General features: G+C 41.1%; 1 protein-coding gene across 1 annotated transcript in view; it reads right to left on the bottom strand.

Moving 5' to 3' along the window:
* The window catches only part of sirt6 (sirtuin 6), a 45996-nt gene extending 27622 nt beyond the window's left edge, over nt 1-18374 (bottom strand). Inside the window, exons 1-3 of the mRNA XM_063032265.1 lie at nt 18235-18374; nt 12193-12320; nt 4022-4204 (exon numbers count right to left, since the gene is read on the bottom strand). Of these exons, the coding sequence (XP_062888335.1) occupies nt 4022-4204; nt 12193-12320; nt 18235-18300 (377 nt within the window). The 5' untranslated portion in view covers nt 18301-18374. The remainder of the gene's footprint in view (nt 1-4021; nt 4205-12192; nt 12321-18234) is intronic.
* Nucleotides 18375-20689: the final 2315 nt, after the last annotated feature.

Below are 20689 nucleotides of genomic sequence, written 5' to 3'. Positions count from 1 at the left end.
TTTAAAAAATTTTGGGAGAGACAAATTACTCTTTTTTTTGAAGAGAATATGCTAGAAGAGGCTTCTTGTCTTAATTTTATGGGATGCTTTTAAGGCTTATATTAGAGAACGAATTACTTATTTTACCTCAAGTGTTAAGAAAAAAGCTAATAAGGAGAGAATTGAATTAGCCAATCAGTTGAAACAATTAGACCAAAAATATGCTTTGGCTCCAGATCCAGTTTCATATAAAAGACGTGGTGAAATTAAAACTAAATACGATCTGCTTTTAACTTATCCAATTGAAACTCAACTTTTAAAAGATAAAAGTCAGTTTTATGTTCATGGAGATAAAACAGGCAAACTATTGGCTAACCAATATAGTTATAGTTAAACCATTAGAGTTAAACGCCAAATTAAAGAAATTTGTAAAGCTAATGGTGATAAAACATCTGATCATTTAGAAATAAACGATACTTTGAGAATTCTATTCTAAACTTTATAGTTCTGATCCTCCTAAAGATAATACTATAATGAATAATTTCTTAGATCGATTAAACATTCCTACACTTTTGATGATAATCGAAAATTGCTGGATCAACCCACTTCTTATGAGGAAATTGCTGAGGTTGTTCACTCTTTGCACTCGGGGAAGGCTCTGGGTTCTGATGGATTTTCTGAAGAGTTTTATAAGGCTTTTCCCTCTTTGCTTATATCTCACTTATACTCAGTCCATTTGGACTTTTTAAAATTAGGTAAGTTGCCACAATCTTTTTATGAAGTCTCTATTTCGCTTATTCTTTAAAAGAATAAGGATCCAACTGAATGTTCTTCTTATAGACCAATTTCCTTACTTAATATTGATACTAAAATTTTATCTAAACTTTTGGCTCACAGGATTGAAAATATTTTGCCATCTATTATTTCTGACGATCAGACTGGATTTATCAAAAATCAATACTCCCACTTTAATATTCGTCGTTCATTGTGTGTTATTTATTCTCCTTCTAAAGAGATATCGGAATATGGGATATCCTTAGATGCTGACAAAGCCTTTGATCAGGTTAAATAGAATTATTTATTTAAATCTTCAGAAAAATGCAACTTTGGGCCCGATTTTATTCAGTGGATTAAATTACTTTATTTATCTCCCTCCGCTCAGGTTCTTACTAACTCTCAGAATTCTAAACCATTTAAACTTCAACATGGAACGAGACAAGGTTGTTCTTTGAGTCCTTTGCTTTTTGATTTGGTCTTAGAACCTTTCGCCATTGTTTTCCGGGAATCTAATGACATCACTGGTATTTAAAGGAGGGGTATTACCCACAAAGTTTCACTTTATGCTGATGACCTTTTGCTCTACATTTCTAATGTGGAGTCTTCTTTACTTTCCGTACTTTCTTTACTCTCCTGCTTTAGTCAGTTTTCAGGATATAAACTTAACTTTCAGAAGAGTGAACTTTTTCCTTTGAATAATTTGGTATTACTAACCTTCCTTTTAAAATTGTAAGAAATCAATTTACTTATTTGGGCGTAACAATTACGAGGAATTATAAATTCCTTTTTAAAGAAATTTTTTTTACACTTCTGAATTATGTTGAGAAGGCACTATCAAATTGGTCACCCCTCTCTTTATCGTTGATTGGCCAAATTAATTCTATTAAAATGAATATTTTGCCTAAACTTTTATATTTATTTCAGGCCGTACCTGTTTTTATTCCTAAATCCTTTTTGATTCTCTGGATTCTATTATATCTTCTTATATATGGAAAAATAAAATTTCTCGATTAAATAAAGTTCATCTTCAAAACGCTAAAAAGAATGGAGGTTTAGCCTTACCCAATTTCAGGTTTTATTACTGGGCAGTCAATATATGGAATCTTATGTTTTGGTTATATTATATTAATCGAGAGGACTGTCCGGTCTGTGTTTCTTTAGAAGCTAATTTTGTTAATAAATTTTCTATCATTTCTCTTCTCAGATCCTCAATTCCTTTATCTTTAAGTAATTTAACTGATAATTTTGTAGTTAAACATACTTTGAGGATTTGGGTACAATTTAGAAAATATTTTTGTTTATTGAGTTTTTCACTTTCAAGTCCCATTTTTTCTATTTTTTTAAACCTTCTACGACTGATGTAGTTTTCAAAGAGGGAATAGATTGGGTATTAAATGTTTTCAGGATTTGTTTGTTGGAGATAGTCTCTCTTCATTTGAACAACTGTCAGCTAAGTATAGCCTACCCAAAACCCACTTTTTTCGATATTTACAAATTAGAGACATTTTGCATTCTCAAGTACATACAATTCCTAAAAGTCCAGATAAGAATTTACTTGATACAATTTTTAATTTGAAAACCTTCCAGAATGGATCTATAGCTAATATTTATGGTATGTTGTTGGGAATGAGAAATATTCCTTTAGACAAAATTAAAAATCACTGGGAACAAGATTTACAGATTCCAATTTCTGAGGATACTTAGAATGAGCAATTTGCTAATTTTGTTGTCAGTTCAATTAACAACTCACAGTAACTTATTATGGCTAGCTTTTCAGATGTAACAGTTAGCAACGACTGCTGCTGGATCCAACTGTTTAATTCTTAGACTGTTTGTTATTTCTTTGCAATCTAACAATCTGTCTGTATTTTAAGTAGTCCTTATATGTACATAACAGTTTAACATGCCCCTATACAAAGTATAATTCTGGAAAGTTCTTGCAGTTTTATTTTGCAATACTTAAGTGCTTTATCATTGGTTAACTTGATACTGCAGTACTGAATATTAGCTTTCTAATTGGTTAATTCTTGTCTGTAGAGTTCAGTTGAATTTTCCTTCTCTCTAAGGAAATAAAATAGCTAAACATGAAGCCAAGCATAGCAATCTTGACCTTCTTAGTTTTTTTAACCTTAACTTCCTCTATCACTGTCTATTAAAATTTCCTCTGTCAACTGTTAATAAAACAATAGTGAAGCAACAAGTTTTATGCCTCGTTCTTGACTTCAAAAAGAACCTTGGGTTTAAACATCAGGATCCATCATTATCAGCAATGCATAAATTGTCAAATCAATCTTAAAGCAAGTAAATAAAATAACTGACATGCAAGGAATATGTAACATGCTGCTATGACTAGATGGGTAGCTGATAAATCTGTAAAGGATTATGCAGTGGGAAAGTTTTGTGAACCTCTATTCTGGAGGAATAGAATTGAAAAGTAGACAAATTAAGTAAATACATAAATCATTGTGTTGACCACATCTAAGAGCATCATACCACTCATTTCACAAATCAAGATTAAGAAATAATACCCATATTGCAGAAATGAAAAACAATGAATAGAAAACAGTTATATTTACACTGAATAGACATTTCAGGCTAATAAAGAGAAGTCAATCCTATTTAGTGCAAGTCTTTTAAGACTTTGGGATTTGATATGATAGATTTAAGAAATATGCCTCCTGTTGGAGGTGTTCAAAACCAAGTTAATGAGTTCAAGCAGCCACTCAAGGCTGATTTCTCTTAATGAGATTTTTTAAGTCCAGTTAGCATCTGAAGTAGCTCACAAGGAGCTAGACAAGTAGACAAGGGAGTAGATATAGAAAGGATATGGTGGTGTAATAAAATCAAGGAGTGAGAGATGATCCGCACAGACCATATGCCAAATGGTCTGTTTCTGTGTTACAATTTCTATATCCTAATAAAAACTAGACAGTCACGAGCAGGTTATTAGTAAGTGACACCTGGCAGCTTTTTTTGTGGTTAGTGCCGCTGAATTTTTAAACAATGACGGTACTTGGAAATTCATAATTGGCCGTAGTAATTTTATTCAATGCAAAAAGTAGATGGACTCTTGTTGAAGACAGTCAATGCCTGGCAAGTAAAATTAACACCACTTGTCTGCATATGCCCAAATGCATCTGTATTTAAATCCATATACACAATATTGATCACTGTCAATAGGAAAACCCATATAAGATTTTAAACTACTTAAAGATGTATAAATATATGAGATGTATAAAAGACAATAAGAGCATAGAAATCCTACCTGGGAAATCCTGACCGTACATGAAGCCCGTCTACATTCTGGCTGATCACGTACTTGATAATGCCGACCCTCTGAAGAGCCACAAGTGCCATATGAGTCTTTGAAGGCCTGGCTTCCTCAAAAGTGGTGTCGAATTTGGGCTCCAGGCCCTGCTCCTCCATCGTCCAGACACCACGAGGTCCCCTGTCAACAGCACCATGTAACAGTTTATAAGTGAAGCTTGTAAAGCTGCATATTGTAGCCCCTTGTGAGTTTCACAATGGAAGTAACGCACATTCAAAACATAATGCAGTGGATTGCAGAGAAGTCGTCATATTTCACAAGGAGTGGAGATATTGTAATGACAGACGTAGAGATGGCACAGGAACTGAATGCATATTTTGCATCAGTCTTCAGTGGAAGACATCTGCAGTATACCGGACATTCAAGAGATATCAGGGAAGTGAGTGAAAATTACAACTGAGAAGGTGCACAGGAAGCTTAATGGTCTGAGGGTGGATAAATCCCCTGACCCTGATGGAATGCAATGTCAGGTTGTGAGAGATTGTGGAGGCATTAACAATGACCTTTCAAGAATCGATAGATCCTGGCATTGTACTGAATGACTGGAAAATTGCAAATGTTACTCCGCTATTTAAGAAGGGTGGGAGGCAACAGAAAGGAAACTATAGACCTGTTAGCCTGACATCAGTGGTTGATAAGTTGTTAGAATTGATTGTTAGGGATGAGATTATGGAGTACCTGGAGGCACATGACAAGATAGGCCAAAGCCAGCATGGTTTCCTGAAAGTTTTTTGAGGAAATTACACAGTGTAGACAAAGGAGATGCAGATGTGGCGTACTTGGATTTTCAGAAGGCCTTTGACAAGGTGCCGCACACGAGGCTGCTTAGAAAGATAAGAGCCCAAAGAGTTACAGGGAAGTTACTGGCATGACTGGCGCATTGGGTGATCGGCAGAAAACCAAGAGTGGGAATAAAAGATCCTATTCTGGCTGGCTGCTGGTTACAAGTGGAGTTCCACAAGGGTTGGTGTTGGGACCACTGCTTTTTATGATGTACGTCAATGATGTGGTCTCTGGGATTAATGGATTTATGGCTAAACTTGCCGATGATACAAAAATAGATGGAGGAGCGGGTAGTGTTGAGGAAACAGAGAACTTGCAGAGAGACTTAGATAGTTTAGGGGAATGGGCAAAGAAGTGGCAAGTGAAATACAATGTTGGAAACTGTATGGTCATACACTTTGGTGGAAGAAATAAATGGGTACACTATTATTTAGATGGGGAGAGAATTCAAAATGCAGAGATGCAAAGGGACTTGGGAGTCCTTGTGCAGGATACCCTAAAGGTTAACCTCGAGGTTGAGTCGGTGGTGAAGAGGGCGAATGCAATGTTGGCATTCATTTCTAGAGGTATAGAATATAAGAGCAGGGATGTGATGTTGAGATTCTATAAGGTACTCATGAGACCACACTTGGAGTATTGTGTGCAGTTTTGGGCTCCTTATTTTAGTAAGGATATACTGACATTGGAGAGGGTTTGGAGAAGATTCACGAGAATGATTCCAGGAATGAAAGGGGTACTTAATGAGGAACATTTGGCAGCTCTTGGGCTGTATTCCCTGGAGTTCAGGAGAATGAGGGGGGATCTCATAGAAACATTCCAAATGTTAAAAGACCTGAACAGATTAGATATGGCAAAGTTATTTTCCATAGTAGGGGAGTCTAGGACAAGAGGACTTCAGGATTGAAGGATGTCCATTTAGAACAGAGATGTGGAGAAATTACTTTAGTCAGAGGGTGGTAAATCTGTGGAATTTGTTGCCACGAGCGGCTGTGGAAGCCAAGTCATTGGGTGCATTTAAGGCAGAGACAGATAGGTTCTTGATTAGCCAAGGCATCAAAGAGTATGGGGAGAAGGCAGGGGACTGGGGATGACTGGAAAAATTGGATCAGCCCATGACGAAAAGGCGGAGCAGACTCAATGGGCTGAATGGCCTACTTCTGCTTCTATATCTTATGGTCTTATGACCCATGGTCAATCTTGTTAGAAATGCGAGCTGACATTAACTAGACAGTGACATACAATAGCAAAGTACTTTCATTATGACCAGTGTACCCTGCACGGTCATGGTAAGTATAAGGTGGGAACATACTGCTAGAATGAGTCTAACTGGGATGGAGTGGTAACTCCATAAGGAATACATAAATTTATAATAGTATTACAAATGCATTAAAATGCAAATAAAGAGCACATTTCCAGAAAGTAGAAATGCTAAATTTTGGTTGGCTTGCACTTAGGAGAATAGCACTGGGTTCTGATTCCCATATTACAGTCACTAAAGATGCAGAAATGATTCACGTGCTATAAACCAAACTGAAAGTGTATATATTTGCATAGAATTAAGCTGAACAGACTGTAGCTCCCCTCTAGATATGGGTGATCTAGTGATCTTTGAAAGTTAAATAGTTTTGTTGGGAACATGCCAATTTATGAAGGAGACCCAAAAACAAAATATAAAATAGTAACCGACACAGAACTCAGTCAGAACAACTTCCTCTTTACTGGCAAGAACAGATGATTATAAGAAATGGTATACATATATTTAATAGCAATCACATAGCACAAAGGGATAAAAATAGTATTTATCCACAAAGTGGGTTGATGTTAAGAGTATATTCACAGTCCATTGTTTCGTAAGTGTTATCCAATGCAAATTCTAAAAACCGAAACCTTATTCAGCCAATGACTGATCATTTACACATCATAATTTATCATTTTGAATTAGATTCATATCCTCTTGTAGAAGCTAAAAATAGGGTCACAACTTTAAAAAAAAGGAGAAAAAAGGAGCCGCGAGATCAAATACATGAAGTGAACTTAATTCTTTTAGAAATTGTCAGAACTTTTTTCATTAAAGGAGGTGAAAGCAGAATTTTTAAGATGCATAGTTAGAAAAGATAATTGCCAAGGGAGGGCCTATTTTGCACAAATGGAAGAAAACAGCTCTCAGGAAAAGTCCTAACAACAAGAATTCTGCAGATGCTGGAAATTCAAGCAACACACATCAAAGTGGCTGGTGAACGCAGCAGGCCAGGCAGCATCTCTAGGAAGAGGTACAGTCGACGTTTCAGGTCGAGACCCTTCGTCAGGACTAACTGAAGGAAGGGTGAGTAAGGGATTTGAAAGTTGGAGGGGGAGGGGGAGATCCAAAATGATAGGAGAAGACAGGAGGGGGAGGGATGGAGCCAAGAGCTGGACAGGTGATAGGCAAAAGGGATTCGAGAGGATCATGGGACAGGAGGTCCGGGAAGAAAGACAAGGGGGGGGGACCCAGAGGATGGGCAAGGGGTATATTCAGAGGGACAGAGGGAGAAAAAGGCGAGTGAGAGAAAGAATGTGTGTATAAAAATAAGTAACAGATGGGGTACGAGGGGGAGGTGGGGCATTAGCGGAAGTTAGAGAAGTTGATGTTCATGCCATCAGGTTGGAGGCTACCCAGACGGAAAATAAGATGTTGTTCCTCCAACCTGAGTGTGGCTTCATCTTTACAGTAGAGGAGGCCGTGGATAGACATGTCAGAATGGGAATGGGATGTGGAATTAAAATGTGTGGCCACTGGGAGATCCTGCTTTGTCTGGCGGACAGAGCGTAGGTGTTCAGCAAAGCGGTCTCCCAGTCTGTGTCGGGTCTCGCCAATATATAAAAGGCCACATCGGGAGCACCGGACGCAGTATATCACCCCAGCCGACTCACAGGTGAAGTGTCGCCTCACCTGGAAGGACTGTTTGGGGCTCTGAATGGTGGTAAGGGAGGAAGTGTAAGGGCATGTGTAGCACTTGTTCCGCTTACACGGATAAGTGCCAGGAGGGAGATCAGTGGGGAGGGATGGGGGGGACGAATGGACAAGGGAGTCGCGTCGGGAGCGATCCCTGCGGAAAGCAGAGAGAGGGGGGAGGGAAAGATGTGCTTAGTGGTGGGACCCCGTTGGAGGTGGCGGAAGTTACGGAGAATAATATGTTGGACCTGGAGGCTGGTGGGGTGGTAGGTGAGGACCAGGGGAACCCTATTCCTAGTGGGGTGGCGGGAGGATGGAGTGAGAGCAGATGTACGTGAAATGGGGGAGATGCATTTAAGAGCAGAGTTGATAGTGGAGGAAGGGAAGCCCCTTTCTTTAAAAAAGGAGGACATCTCCCTCGTCCTAGAATGAAAAGCCTCATCCTGAGAGCAGATGCAGCAGAGACGGAGGAATTGCGAGAAGGGGGTGGCGTTTTTGCAAGAGACAGGGTGAGAAGAGGAATAGTCCAGATAGCTGTGAGAGTCAGTAGGCTTATAGTAGACATCAGTGGATAAGCTGTCTCCAGAGACAGAGACAGATAGATCTAGAAAGGGGAGGGAGGTGTCGGAAATGGACCAGGTAAACTTGAGGGCAGGGTGAAAGTTGGAGGCAAAGTTAATAAAGTCAACGAGCTCTGCATGCGTGCAGGAAGCAGCGCCAATGCAGTCGTCGATGTAGCGAAGGAAAAGTGGGGGACAGATACCAGAATAGGCACGGAACATGGATTGTTCCACAAAGCCAACAAAAAGGCAGGCATAGCTGGAACCCATACGGGTGCCCATAGCTACACCTTTAGTTTAACAAGAAAAGTCCTGTTCGTCTGTGGTAACGGCAGAGGGACAGGAGCTTGCCACTGATAGCAACTGGGTATTAGTTGAAATAAACAAAAGGCACTGTGCAGGAAAACACATTCAAGCATTAGGGCATCTTGTGCAGCCCACATAATCACAAAATTAAAGCTGGGCATAGCCGCAGATTTTCAACATCTTGAGAACATTAAGTATAAGATACCACCTACTGGTTTAAATTCAACAAAGCAAAGCACTATTTGCTTTCATTCTGAAATATTTCAAGTTGCTCCATCACCTCATGATAATTTAGTGAACCGTCAACTTATTTGCTGCTTTACTTAAAGGCAAGTTTCAAATCACTCAAGGTAACACAGATCTACTGCAACCTAGGCCCTTAAGTTTTGTGACTAAGCATTTGTCTGCTTGGAAATGGGTAGCAGACTGCACAAACTACCATGGAGTAATCCACTGCACCACCTACAGACATATGGAGAGCACTGCTGACATCAAATAAATATGTTTTCCTGTCTGCTGAACAATCTGAAAATAACACTCTTCAACACATCAACTTGCAATTAAATAGCCCTTTAAACATAGTAAAACATTCCACAGCAGCAAGTAAACGTACTCTCAGAACTAGGCAATTATGTGTTACCAAAATTTAAACCAGATTAAGGGGATATTACAATAAACTTGAATAAGTAATCAGATTTTAAATGAATATTCTTGAAGAGAAGATCTTCATGGAGGAAATTTCAGGGACTCAAAGGCTACCATAGATAGCCTGAACATCAGGAGTGTGCATGAGACTAAAGATGAAACATGATTCAAAAGTTTGCATATATGCAATGAAAATTGCAGCAGCATCATGAGCACACAGCATCATATACTTAACATTCACTAGAAAAACACAGAAATTATACTGAAAGAGATCACAAACATAAAGACAGGAAGGTCGTGAAAAGATGAGAATTGTACTACTGAAATACTAGCCAAGATGAAAACAGTGTGGGTCAAAAAAGGTAGTGGTGTTAAACAGGACATGGGTCAAATTGGGACATAGGCTGATGGAGTTTAGATGAACTCAATACATGGAAACATATCCCAAATCTGAAAACACAGCATAAGAGATGAAGGCTGAGGAAACAGCAGGCTGAAAAAGACTATTTTATGGGAGATTTAATTGTCCATACTAACACGAATGGTCTAAGGAATAAAGGTGATGATGAACTGAGGACACAGATGTTAATTTGGAGTTTGACACACTTACTGAAATGTGGCTCAAAATGGGCTGATGTGACTGCTGAACATTCTTGACGTAGGGCTTTCATGATAGACATAAAACACAGTCCTATCAGCTGTGACACGGTTACGTCTGGGAGGAGTGATATATGAGAAAGATCAATAAATGAGGTAACCTTGGTTGAATTGTACAACAAAAAAGAGCAATCACATTAATGGGAACATACTATTCCTCCTCAACGTTTAGTGAGAGGTAGTCAATTATTAAGTAAATATCCAAGACATGACAAAATAATAAATGAATGATAGCTGGGAATCTCAACAATTCTAAAAGTAATAGGACAGTAGCAGAATAATGAGTTTAGAAGAAATTGAATTCTTGGAATGCATTAAGAAATTTTTTAAGTATAACAAACCCAACAAGAGAACAACAGCTTTAGGGAAGGAACACTGGTAAGTGGAAAAGGTAGCAAAAAGAGTAGTGATTATGAGTTGTATTTAGTATGGCTCTGGAAAAGGACTAAAGGTGGACCTGAGTAGTTCTAAATAGGAACAAGGTTAATTTTACTGGGCTAAAAGACTATTTAATACATATAGAAATGGCTCCTTGAAGCCAAATCTGTCTGAGCTACTTAAGGTTTAAATAGCGAAGGTTCAGAACAACGAAGTATCTTAGAAGGGGAAGGAGACCCCAATTCGAAACTCATGGATGACAATAAAAATACAGGGCAGAACAAAGTGAAAAGGTGCTGAAAGCTCAGCAAAGCAGAATCCGGCTGTAAAGGTGCACTGGTGAAATTAGATAACAATTTAGACAGGCAAAATCTGAGACCCCTCAAGATAAGAGGATTAGAAAGTGAATTATATTCAGAAGTAAGGGATTGATTATGGATGCTGAACATGTGTAAAGTTCTCAATGAATATTTTGCATCTGTTTTCACCAGAGGTAGATTTAGATAAGCACTTCAGTTAAAGGGGAAGAATGGGAAGCAATTGAAATAATGAACAAAGAGTGAGATAATGCAGCATTCTTAAAAGTGAATAAACTACAATGTCAAAATTTGCTTGTCTACAAATCCCTGAAGGCAAATACACCAATGGAAAACTGGATTCTATTTGCTAGGACATGGAAATAAGAACAGGGATGTTGCATTGGAACATGTTAAGCCATAGCTTGAGTCCTGTGTAGAGTTCCGGTCATCACACAACAAAAATAATAGTGCTATAGTGTGGAGAAGATCTATAAGGATCTTTTAACAGCTATGAGGGAAAATGTCTAAGCTTTGGAACAAATTACTACGAGTTATAATACAGTAAACAAATAGTGCAAAAGAGGATTAGTGAGGTAGTGAGGAGAGGAACTGACAAGAAAAATATGCCTCTCATTGATTGTGTGGGAGTGGGGATGGGATCTGGAACTCACTACCAAAAAGAATGGAGGAGATAGAAAACCTCACCTCGTTATAAAAATCACTTGAATGCATATTTAGTGAGCTGTAATTTTCTAGTCTTTAGACCTGGAATTGGGAAATGGAATTAACTTAGTTGATCAATAGTTAGCATTGATACAAAGGGCCGAATGGCTTCTCCTTTATGCATAAATTTTATGATTCTGCAGGGGGATTCCAAACACTTGGGAAAAGCCGTGGCCTAATGACTCGATGTTCATAATTCCCGATGACAATCCCCCTAATCAGATGTATGAAAGTGACAGAATTATACTCTACCAGTTATGAGTTGTTTGAATATTAAGACTACCCATTTGTTACCAAGGACTAACTCACAAGATGTTTACTGTTTTTAATACCACATATTAAATGAAAGTTGAAGAGACCAAATAATTAAGATTGTTGTGGTATTATTACAGAACACCTTTAGCACAGTAAACCATCCTCTGGCACTCGGGAAAATTTATGAAAATCATATTACAGAAACGGTGATAAAGGAATACTGAGAAGGATAATTAGAAACCTGATGAAAACACTTAGCCTATGGAGGAGCTAACGAAATTAAGAAAGTTGGAAGATGTAGATGAGGGAATTGACAACATGAAAATCAACCGTGTCAAACTGAAAGGAAATTTACAATAGGGCAAAAGACTAGAGAGCTTGGCCAGAGCAGTGAAGACAGCTAAAGACTGAAAAAAGCAAGGCAAGGAAGGGACTCAAATCCTAACACAAACAGTATCCATGCCATATAATAACCGTCATTGAACATTTTAGACAGATTCATTAAGGTGCAACATGCAGACCTAGGGCTCTTGCTTCAAATACAGCTCCATGTTGGCAAAGCCAAAATACCTAAAGTCAGGAATTCCCGAGGATGTGCTGATCCCAGCTCCAGTATGCACCACCAAATAAGAGGCGTTCCGTACTAGATCAGCCAACTCCAACACCTTTCTCTCGAGTTCCTCAGGGGAATCAAAACTCTGTAACATTAAGAACACAATTTGGTTTCAATCTAAAGTTTCACTTGTGGCTTTAAAGAACTGCAATTTCTTCAACGTCAGATCCTTATAAAGTTAAAACAAATGCTAAGAAGTCAGCTAGGATCACTTGGGAGCAATGGTAACCAATAGCAAATGATGTAAGATCAATCACCCTCCAGGATTTAAATCATCATTACAGCATAACGTGAATAGCAGGTTCAAAGGTGCAAATCAAAAGCTGCAGATGCTAGAAACGTGAAATAAAAACAAAAAATGCTGGAAACACTCAGCAGCCTCTGTGGAAGAAGAAACAGATTTAATGTTTCAGGCTGAAGACAGTTCATCAGAACTGGAAAAGTAAGAAACCAAGATAGCTTAAGGTTACAGAGGGCAATATGGGATGAATACAATGGGAATCTCTCTGATAAGATGAAGTCAGAACTGCATAGTTTATAAGCTGCTGAAGGCAGCATCAGGATTGTTAGAGAGAAGGAAGAGACACTAAGATGCGTGTTAAAGCTATAAAATGTAGATCTGTAAGAAATGCCCAGTATTTGAACCAGAACTTGCCAGTGTTGCTCTAAGCCACCTGCCCCCCCCCACCATCTGTAATTGCTGTTCTGTTCTGTGTCTTGAGGAGCATCAGGTGGCAACCTTGCTGTTTTTCACAAAGCCGAGTTGCTAGCTCGACGCTCAACCCAGTATGGATGGAAAGCGTGCAAGGAGCCGCCTGAATTCAAACCCAAGACCACTACACCACCAGGTTCTGTCTGAAATAATAATGCAATTTCCCTCCCTCTGGTAGTGCAGTCTGGCATGCTGACCATCTCTCTCCCTCCTTCTGTCTCTATTAACCCTATCAACCAATTGCTTCATCATGGCAACCATGACTTCGCCCTTTCAGAGATGTTTCCTTTATACTATCCATCACTTCTACCCTCTCTGAAAATTAAATAAACTATTTTAGCTTCTTTTACTGTTCTGACAAAGGGTATCTGAGCTGAGATGTCAACTGTTTCTCTTTCTGCCTGTTGCCTGACCTACGAAATGCTTTCACCATTTTCTATTTAAAGTTTTGGAGTGCTTTCTTCATTGGTAATCTAATGAGTTTGTATGTCCTCCTCATGAATGTGTAAGTTTCCTCCGGGTGCTCCGATTTCCTCCCACAGTCCAAAGGCGTACTGGTTAGTAGGTTAATTGGTCATTGTAAGTTGTCCCGTGATAACATTGGGTTAAATCGGTGTGTTGCTGGCAGTGTGGCTTGAAGGGCCAGAAGGGTCTATTTCACACTGTATCTCTATATAATCAATAATATATCTCTATATAAATCAATAATAAATCCAAGCCGATTTTGAAGGAATCTTGGAGGAATTCTAACACATTATAATTCCTGAAATAGGCATCATGAAACTCATTCATTTTATACATTTAAGCTTTTACAAGGAGAAAGTTAGGGAACACCCTCAATTGCTGTGTACACACTAAAGGGGGAACTTCAGAAATAACCCATCGATTGAAAAGCATTTAAGGTTATCCGAAGCAGTGAAGATGCTACAAAAAGCTTTTCCCCCCAAAGTTTTCTAACAATGAACACAACTTCATCAATTTCAGATAATGAAGGTGAAAGAATATTCATTGTTCAAAGGAGGCAGTAATTGTTTGTAGGATGGCTGTGGACTGATTCTCCTGCAGTTAAATGGGTTTATTCCTCTTTCAGAAGATCCCATGAATGCTATCGGCACCCCGGATGTATTTCAGATAAATAGTTTAAAGGGTAATACAAAACAAACAATACTAATCCGAGAATGTCACTTAATAAGACCTAAAAAAGGAGACTGAGAAGGATATTCCATTGGTAGCAAAAAATGCTTAAAGCGTGGAAAAGAGAACAAATGCAAACACGAATGTAAACACGAGGAATTTTGAAGATGCTGGAAATTCAAGCAACATACATGTAGTAGACATGTATAGTATAGTAGACGCTATAGCAGACATTAGCTTATCTACTGATGTCTACTATAAGTCCACTGACTCTCACAGCTATCTGGACTATTCCTCTTCTCACCCTGTCTCTTGCAAAAATGCCATCCCCTTCTCGCAATTCCTCCGTCTCTGCCGCATCTGCTCTCAGGATGAGGCTTTTCATTCTAGGACGAGGGAGATGTCCTCCTTTTTTAAAGAAAGGGGCTTCCCTTCCTCCACCATCAACTCTGCTCTTAAACGCATCTCCCCCATTTCACGTACATCTGCTCTCACTCCATCCTCCCGCCACCCCACTAGGAATAGGGTTCACCTGGTCCTCACCTACCACCCCACCAGCCTCCGGGTCCAACATATTATTCTCCGTAACTTCCGCCACCTCCAACGGGATCCCACCACTAAGCACATCTTCCCCCCCCCCACTTTCCGCAGGGATCGCTCCCTACGCGATTCCCTTGTCCATTCGTCCCCCCCATCCCTCCCCACTGATCTCCCTCCTGGCACTTATCCTTGTAAGCGGAACAAGTGCTACACGTGCCCTTACACTTCCTCCCTTACCACCATTCAGGGCCCCAGACAGTCCTTCCAGATGAGGCGACACTTCACCTGTGAGTCGGCTGGGGTGATATACTGCGTCCGGTGCTCCCGATGTGGCCTTTTATATATTGGCGAGACCCAACGCAGACTGGGAGACCATTTCGCTGAACACCTACGCTCTGTCCACCAGAGAAAGCAGGATCTCCCAGTGGCCACACATTTTTATTCCACATCCCATTCCCATTCTGACATGTCTATCCACGGCCTCCTCTACTGTAAAGATGAAGCCACACTCAGGTTGGAGGAACAACGCCTTATATTCCGTCTGGGTAGCCTCCAACCTGATGGCATGTACATTGACTTCTCTAACTTCCGCTAATGCCCCACCTCCTCCCTACCCCCTCTGTGAACATTCTTTCTCTCCTTTTTCTCCCTCTGTCCCTCTGTCTATACCCCTTGCCCATCCTCTGGGTACCCCCCCCCCGCTTTCCTTCTCCCTGGGCCTCATGTCCCATGATCCTCTCATATCCCTTTTGCCAATCACCTGTCCAGCTCTTGGCTCCATCCCTCCCCCTCCTGTCTTCTCCTATCATTTTGGATCTCCCCCTTCCCCTCCCTCTTTCAAATCTCTTACTAGCTCGTCCTTCAGTTAGTCCTGACGAAGGGTCTCGGCCCGAAACGTCAACTGTACCTCTTCCTAGAGATGCTGCCTGGCCTGCTGCGTTCACCAGCAACTTAAATGCAAACAAGAGCTGAGCCATATAGATCTTTGACCTTGATCAACAATTTATGATGATGGCTGGTCTGCAATCTCCACTCCACAATTTTACTTAGTTTTGGTATGGTTCAAAAGGACTGGAAAATTGCAAATATCACTCGATGCCTTAAGAAAGGAGAGAGACAGAAGAAAGAAAATTATAGGCCAGTTAATCTGACCTCAGTGATTGGGAAGATGTAGGAGTTAATTGTTAAGGATGTGGTTTCGGGTACTTGGAGTGTACCATGCTACAAGTACGGGTACCATGCCATAGTCAGCATAGTTTCCTGAAGGGAAAATCTTGCCTGACAAATCTGTTGGAATTCTTTGAAGAAATAACAAGCAGGAGAGACAAAGGAGAATCAGTGGATGTTGTATACTTCGATTTTCACAAGGCCTTTGACAAGGCATCACACGAGGCTGCTTTACAAAAACCCACGGTATTACAGGAGAAATACCAGCATGGTAGAGCACTGGTTAATCGGCAGGAGGCAAAGAGTGGGATTAAGGGGAGCCTTTTCCGGTTGGCTGCGGGTGACTATGGCATTCCACAGGGGTCTGTGTTGGGACCACTTCTTTTTACATATGACAATGATTTTGATGACCGAATCGATGGCTTTGTGGCCAAATTTGTGGATGATATGAAGATAGGTGGAGGGGCAGGTACTGTTGAGGAAACAGAGAGGCTACAGAAGGACTTAGCCAGATTAGGAGAATGGGCAAAGTGTCAGATGGAGTACAGTGTCAGAAGGTGTCTGGTCATGTATTTTGGTAGAATAAATTAAAATGTAGACTATATTCTAAATGGAGAGAAAATTCCAAAAATCTGAGATGCAAAGAGACTTGGGAATCCTTGTGTAGGATTCTCTAAATGTTAATTTGCAGGTTGAGTCAGTGAGAAGGTGAGTTGGTTGTGAGGAAAGCAAATGCAATGTCAGCATTCATTTCAAGAGGACTTGAAACCTACCGAATACTGAAAGGCCCGACAGAGTGGATGTGGAGAGTGTTTCCTGTGGTGGGAGTGGGTCAAAGACCAGAAGACAAAGCCTCCGAATAGAGGCCCGTCCATTTAGAATGAAGATGAGGATGAATTTCTTTAGCCAGAGCGGTAAATCTGTGGAATTTGTTGTCACAAGTGGTTGTGAAGGCCAAGTCACTGGGTATATTTAAGGAAGAGGTTGATAGATTCTTGATTATTTGGGCATGAAAGACAGGAGATTGGGATTGTGAGGGAAATGGATCAGCCAAGATGAAATGGCACAGTAGACTCAACGCGCAAAATGGCCTAATCCTGCTCCTACATCTTATGGTCTGATAAGTTGATTCACAATTCATAGTGAAGAAATTTCCCCTCCTCATTGTGACCTATTATACCAAGGCCATTCTCTTTAATCAGGGGAAAGTATCTGATCAACTACCCTTTACGAACCTCCTTTATTATTATCAAGGAACACAAGCCCTTACACCCCAACAAATAAATAAAAATGAAATTGAATTCAAAGCAGAAACTGGTAGAAAAACTCAGTACAGAGGACAGCATCTGTGAAAAAGAGTAGCAATCATTGTTTTGGTTCTGTGAGCCTAAACACTGCAAACCCATAATGCTGATTATTTCGTTTTCCACAGATGCTGCCTGACATTTAATGCAGACAAGTCTAAGGTAATGCACTTTGGGAGGACAAACTAGGGCAGGACTGTAACAGCAAATGGCATGGGACTGAGGAGTGTGGTAGAATAGAGGGACTTGGGAATACAGATCCATAATTCCTTGGAAGTGGCGTCACAGGTACATAGGGTCATAGAGAGAGCTTCTGGCATATAAGTCAAAGTATTGAGCATAGGAGTTGGGATGTTATGTTGTAGTTGCTTAAAATGTTAGTGAGGTCTAATTTGGAGTATTGTGTACACTTGTGGACACGTATCCACAGGAAGATAAGGTTGAAAGTTTTTTTTCCACTGAGGTTGTGTAAGACTAGAACTAGATGTCACAGGTTAAGGTTGAAATGTTTAAGGGGAATGCAAAGGGGAACTTTTTCTTGGTGGTGAGAGCTGCCAGTGGAAGTGATGGATGTGCGTTTCATTTCAACATTTAAGAGAAGTTTGGATAAATACATACATGGGAGGGGTATGAAGTGCTATGTTCCAGGTGCAGGTCAATGGGCCTCAGCAGAATAGTTCAGCACAGACTAGATGGGGCAAAGAACCTGTTTCTGTGCTGTACTTTTCTATGGTAGTTTTTTCCCCGATATTTTCAGCTTTGATTCTCTAACCTCTCCTCATAGGGCATCTTTAGCTCAGGAATTGATCAAAGCAAATGCACACCGTCTTAGGTAAGGGAACAAATGTTTCACATCATATCTCCTCGACAACCCACATGAATAGCTCTCTTTCTCCAACTTGTTCAGTAAAGGCTAACGTGTCATTTGTTTCTGATCCCTGGACCTGCATGTTAACGCTGTGACACCGGGCTCTAAGGTATCCCTCACTTTCTGACCTCTCAACGCCGCATCTTATCTGGGACTCCACAGACAATTGGGGCCCAAACAATGCACCTCTCTGGCCCGGGGCCTGTGTCACGGCCGGGACCAGCCTCACCCGACCCAATGCTACTCGACCCCGATGCGGCGCTACCTCCCTTACCTCGGGCAAGCCGCACTTGCCCTTATGCTCGTAATGCGATAGCCCCGCCGCGTAGTTGACGGACATGGTCCGAGCGAAAGGCAGCGAGCAGCCACTCCGCACACAAACACAACACGCAGACGGCGAACGAGCGACGTGACGCTACGCACGTCAGCCGGCTGACGTCACGTCAGGGCGCTCGGCTGGGCAATTGAGTCACGTGACATCGGCCGTCACGTGGACACGCACATACGCCCACTGACGCAAGGCGTCTAGCGTCTATCTGCTGACGTAACGTGGCCTGTCGCGCATGGCTGCTGGTGACCCTGGGGCTGCTGCGGTGCCACTCGCGGCCTGGGCAGGGAGGATGCGTGAAGCAGTGTTTTACCCCGGCAGGACGGGGATGGGGACAGAGCGCTGCCTGTGGTCGGCCGACAGGAACCGATGGTAAAACCATCACGGCGACAAGCAGAAGATTGGCCGGACCGGAACTTCAAAGGAAAGGACATGGATCAGCACACGACTGGAAACGGGCAGCGGGCAGCGGACAGGAAAAGCCAGACCTCAGTCTGCATTGGGACAAATATGTCACGGCTCAGAAACGTGGAATATATATGCACGTTTAAAGGCCGAGGATTAGGACAGACTGAGACATTTGGAGGGGCGGGTGGTTGAAGAGGCTACCCCTTAGACCACAGTGGGGAGGAGGCCATTGGGCAGCTCTCATTACGGCCTTAAGAAAATAGTTTAAGAAGTTACAAACAAGAGTAAATCTGAAGATGTTGGAAATTGGTGAACGCAGCAGGCCAGGCAGCATCTCTAGGAAGAGGTACAGTCGACGTTTCAGGCCGAGACCCTTCGTTCACCAGCAACTTTGATGTGTGTTGCTTGAATTTCCAGCATCTGCAGAATTCCTGTTGTTTGAGATGTTGGAAATTCTTTTTTTTTAAGAAGTTCCCTTTTGTTAAAGAAAGTATTTAGATAGTTCCCAACAAAATCTCAGGATTTTTACCATTATACCATGTCATTAACAACAATGGAGACACACAAATTTGTATATGTGGAAAAACTAGGATACAGAAGCAAGCATCTTTATTGAAATTGAGTCCAGCCTGAGCATAACCTAAACATGAATATTACTGGAAGTGTTCAGGTCAATCTCTGAGAAGACAATTGCCATTATTTACTGGACTCTAGCAATCTATTTGTAGTAACAATGTTGGATCTCACTGTGCTCAAAACTGTATCTGATTGATACTGCTGACCTTTTAAAAACTGTCTAAACAAGGTAACTGGCAAGGTACAATAAAACTAATTCAGAAACTGGCAAGTACTAACTAGGGAGTAACTGTGTCAGTTTTTAAGAACATCACTGGTAGATTGTGTTATCTGAGTACTGGCTGCGTAAGGACCAAGTTAGGCCACGTCTGGCCTTGTCAGTGCAGAGCCGGAAACCTCAAGTGTACTTCAATATCCTACATGCCTCTACTGGCAAACATTGCTCCCATATTTATTCATGGTAATGTTTCCACCCTTTGTAAAATCGAGTGATTTGTGGAAAATAAATAATCCTTACCTAATAATATTTTACCCTCCCCCCCCCCCACCTTCCCAATCTGAAGCCATGCTAGCTCTTTTGGATCTACCCAGTCAATCAATTTCAGCAACACAATTTCGACTCTGGTGCTTTTGGAAAGCTGAATCAAATGCCCAAGAAATCATAAGCAATCAGTTAGTAAAAGATCAATTTGATCTTCCATGCTCATTATGGACACCTCTGTAAAATGTGCTAGATCATGGTTGATGATGAAGTACAAATAGAAGAAAAACTGCTCCAGTATTTGACTCTGGTTACTGGGAATGGATAGTAGAACAGATGACTAATAATCTAATACAAAATCATGAAGACTGTAGCTACACAATTGCTGATACTATGATTCTGTGATCCCCTTGTCCATTCATCCCTCCCCATTAATTTTGCACCTAGCACTTCTCCCTGCAAGCGTTAGAAATATTACACTTGCCCAATCACCTCCCTCACCTCCATTCATGGCCCCAAACAGCCCTTCCAGGTGAGGCAGTACTTCACCCACGAATCCATTGGGATCGTCTGCTGTACCTAGTGTTCCCTGTGTAGCCTCCTCAACGCTGGTGAGACCCAGCATAAATAGGGGATTGCTTTGTGAAGCGTCACTGCTCCATCTGCAAAGTGTGGAATTTTCCGGTGACCAACCGTTTTAACCCGTATCCCCATTCCTGTTCTGACATGTCAGTCCATGGCCTCATTTGTGTGGAGGACAAACACTTCATATTCTGTCTAGGTAACCTCCAAGCTGGTGGCATGAACATAGATTTCTCCTGCTGGCAATACTTTTTTCCTCCCCTTCCCCTCTTCCTCAGTTACCCACTCTGGCCTCTTACCTCTTCTCCTGCCTAGCACCTCCTCCTGGTGCCCTATCACCTTTCCACCTATCAC

Source organism: Mobula hypostoma, chromosome 24, assembly GCF_963921235.1.
Source record: "Mobula hypostoma chromosome 24, sMobHyp1.1, whole genome shotgun sequence".
Taxonomy (NCBI): Eukaryota; Metazoa; Chordata; class Chondrichthyes; order Myliobatiformes; family Myliobatidae; genus Mobula; species Mobula hypostoma.
The sequence above is the reverse complement of the archived record's forward strand: the minus strand, read 5'-3'. Positions and strand labels throughout refer to the sequence as shown.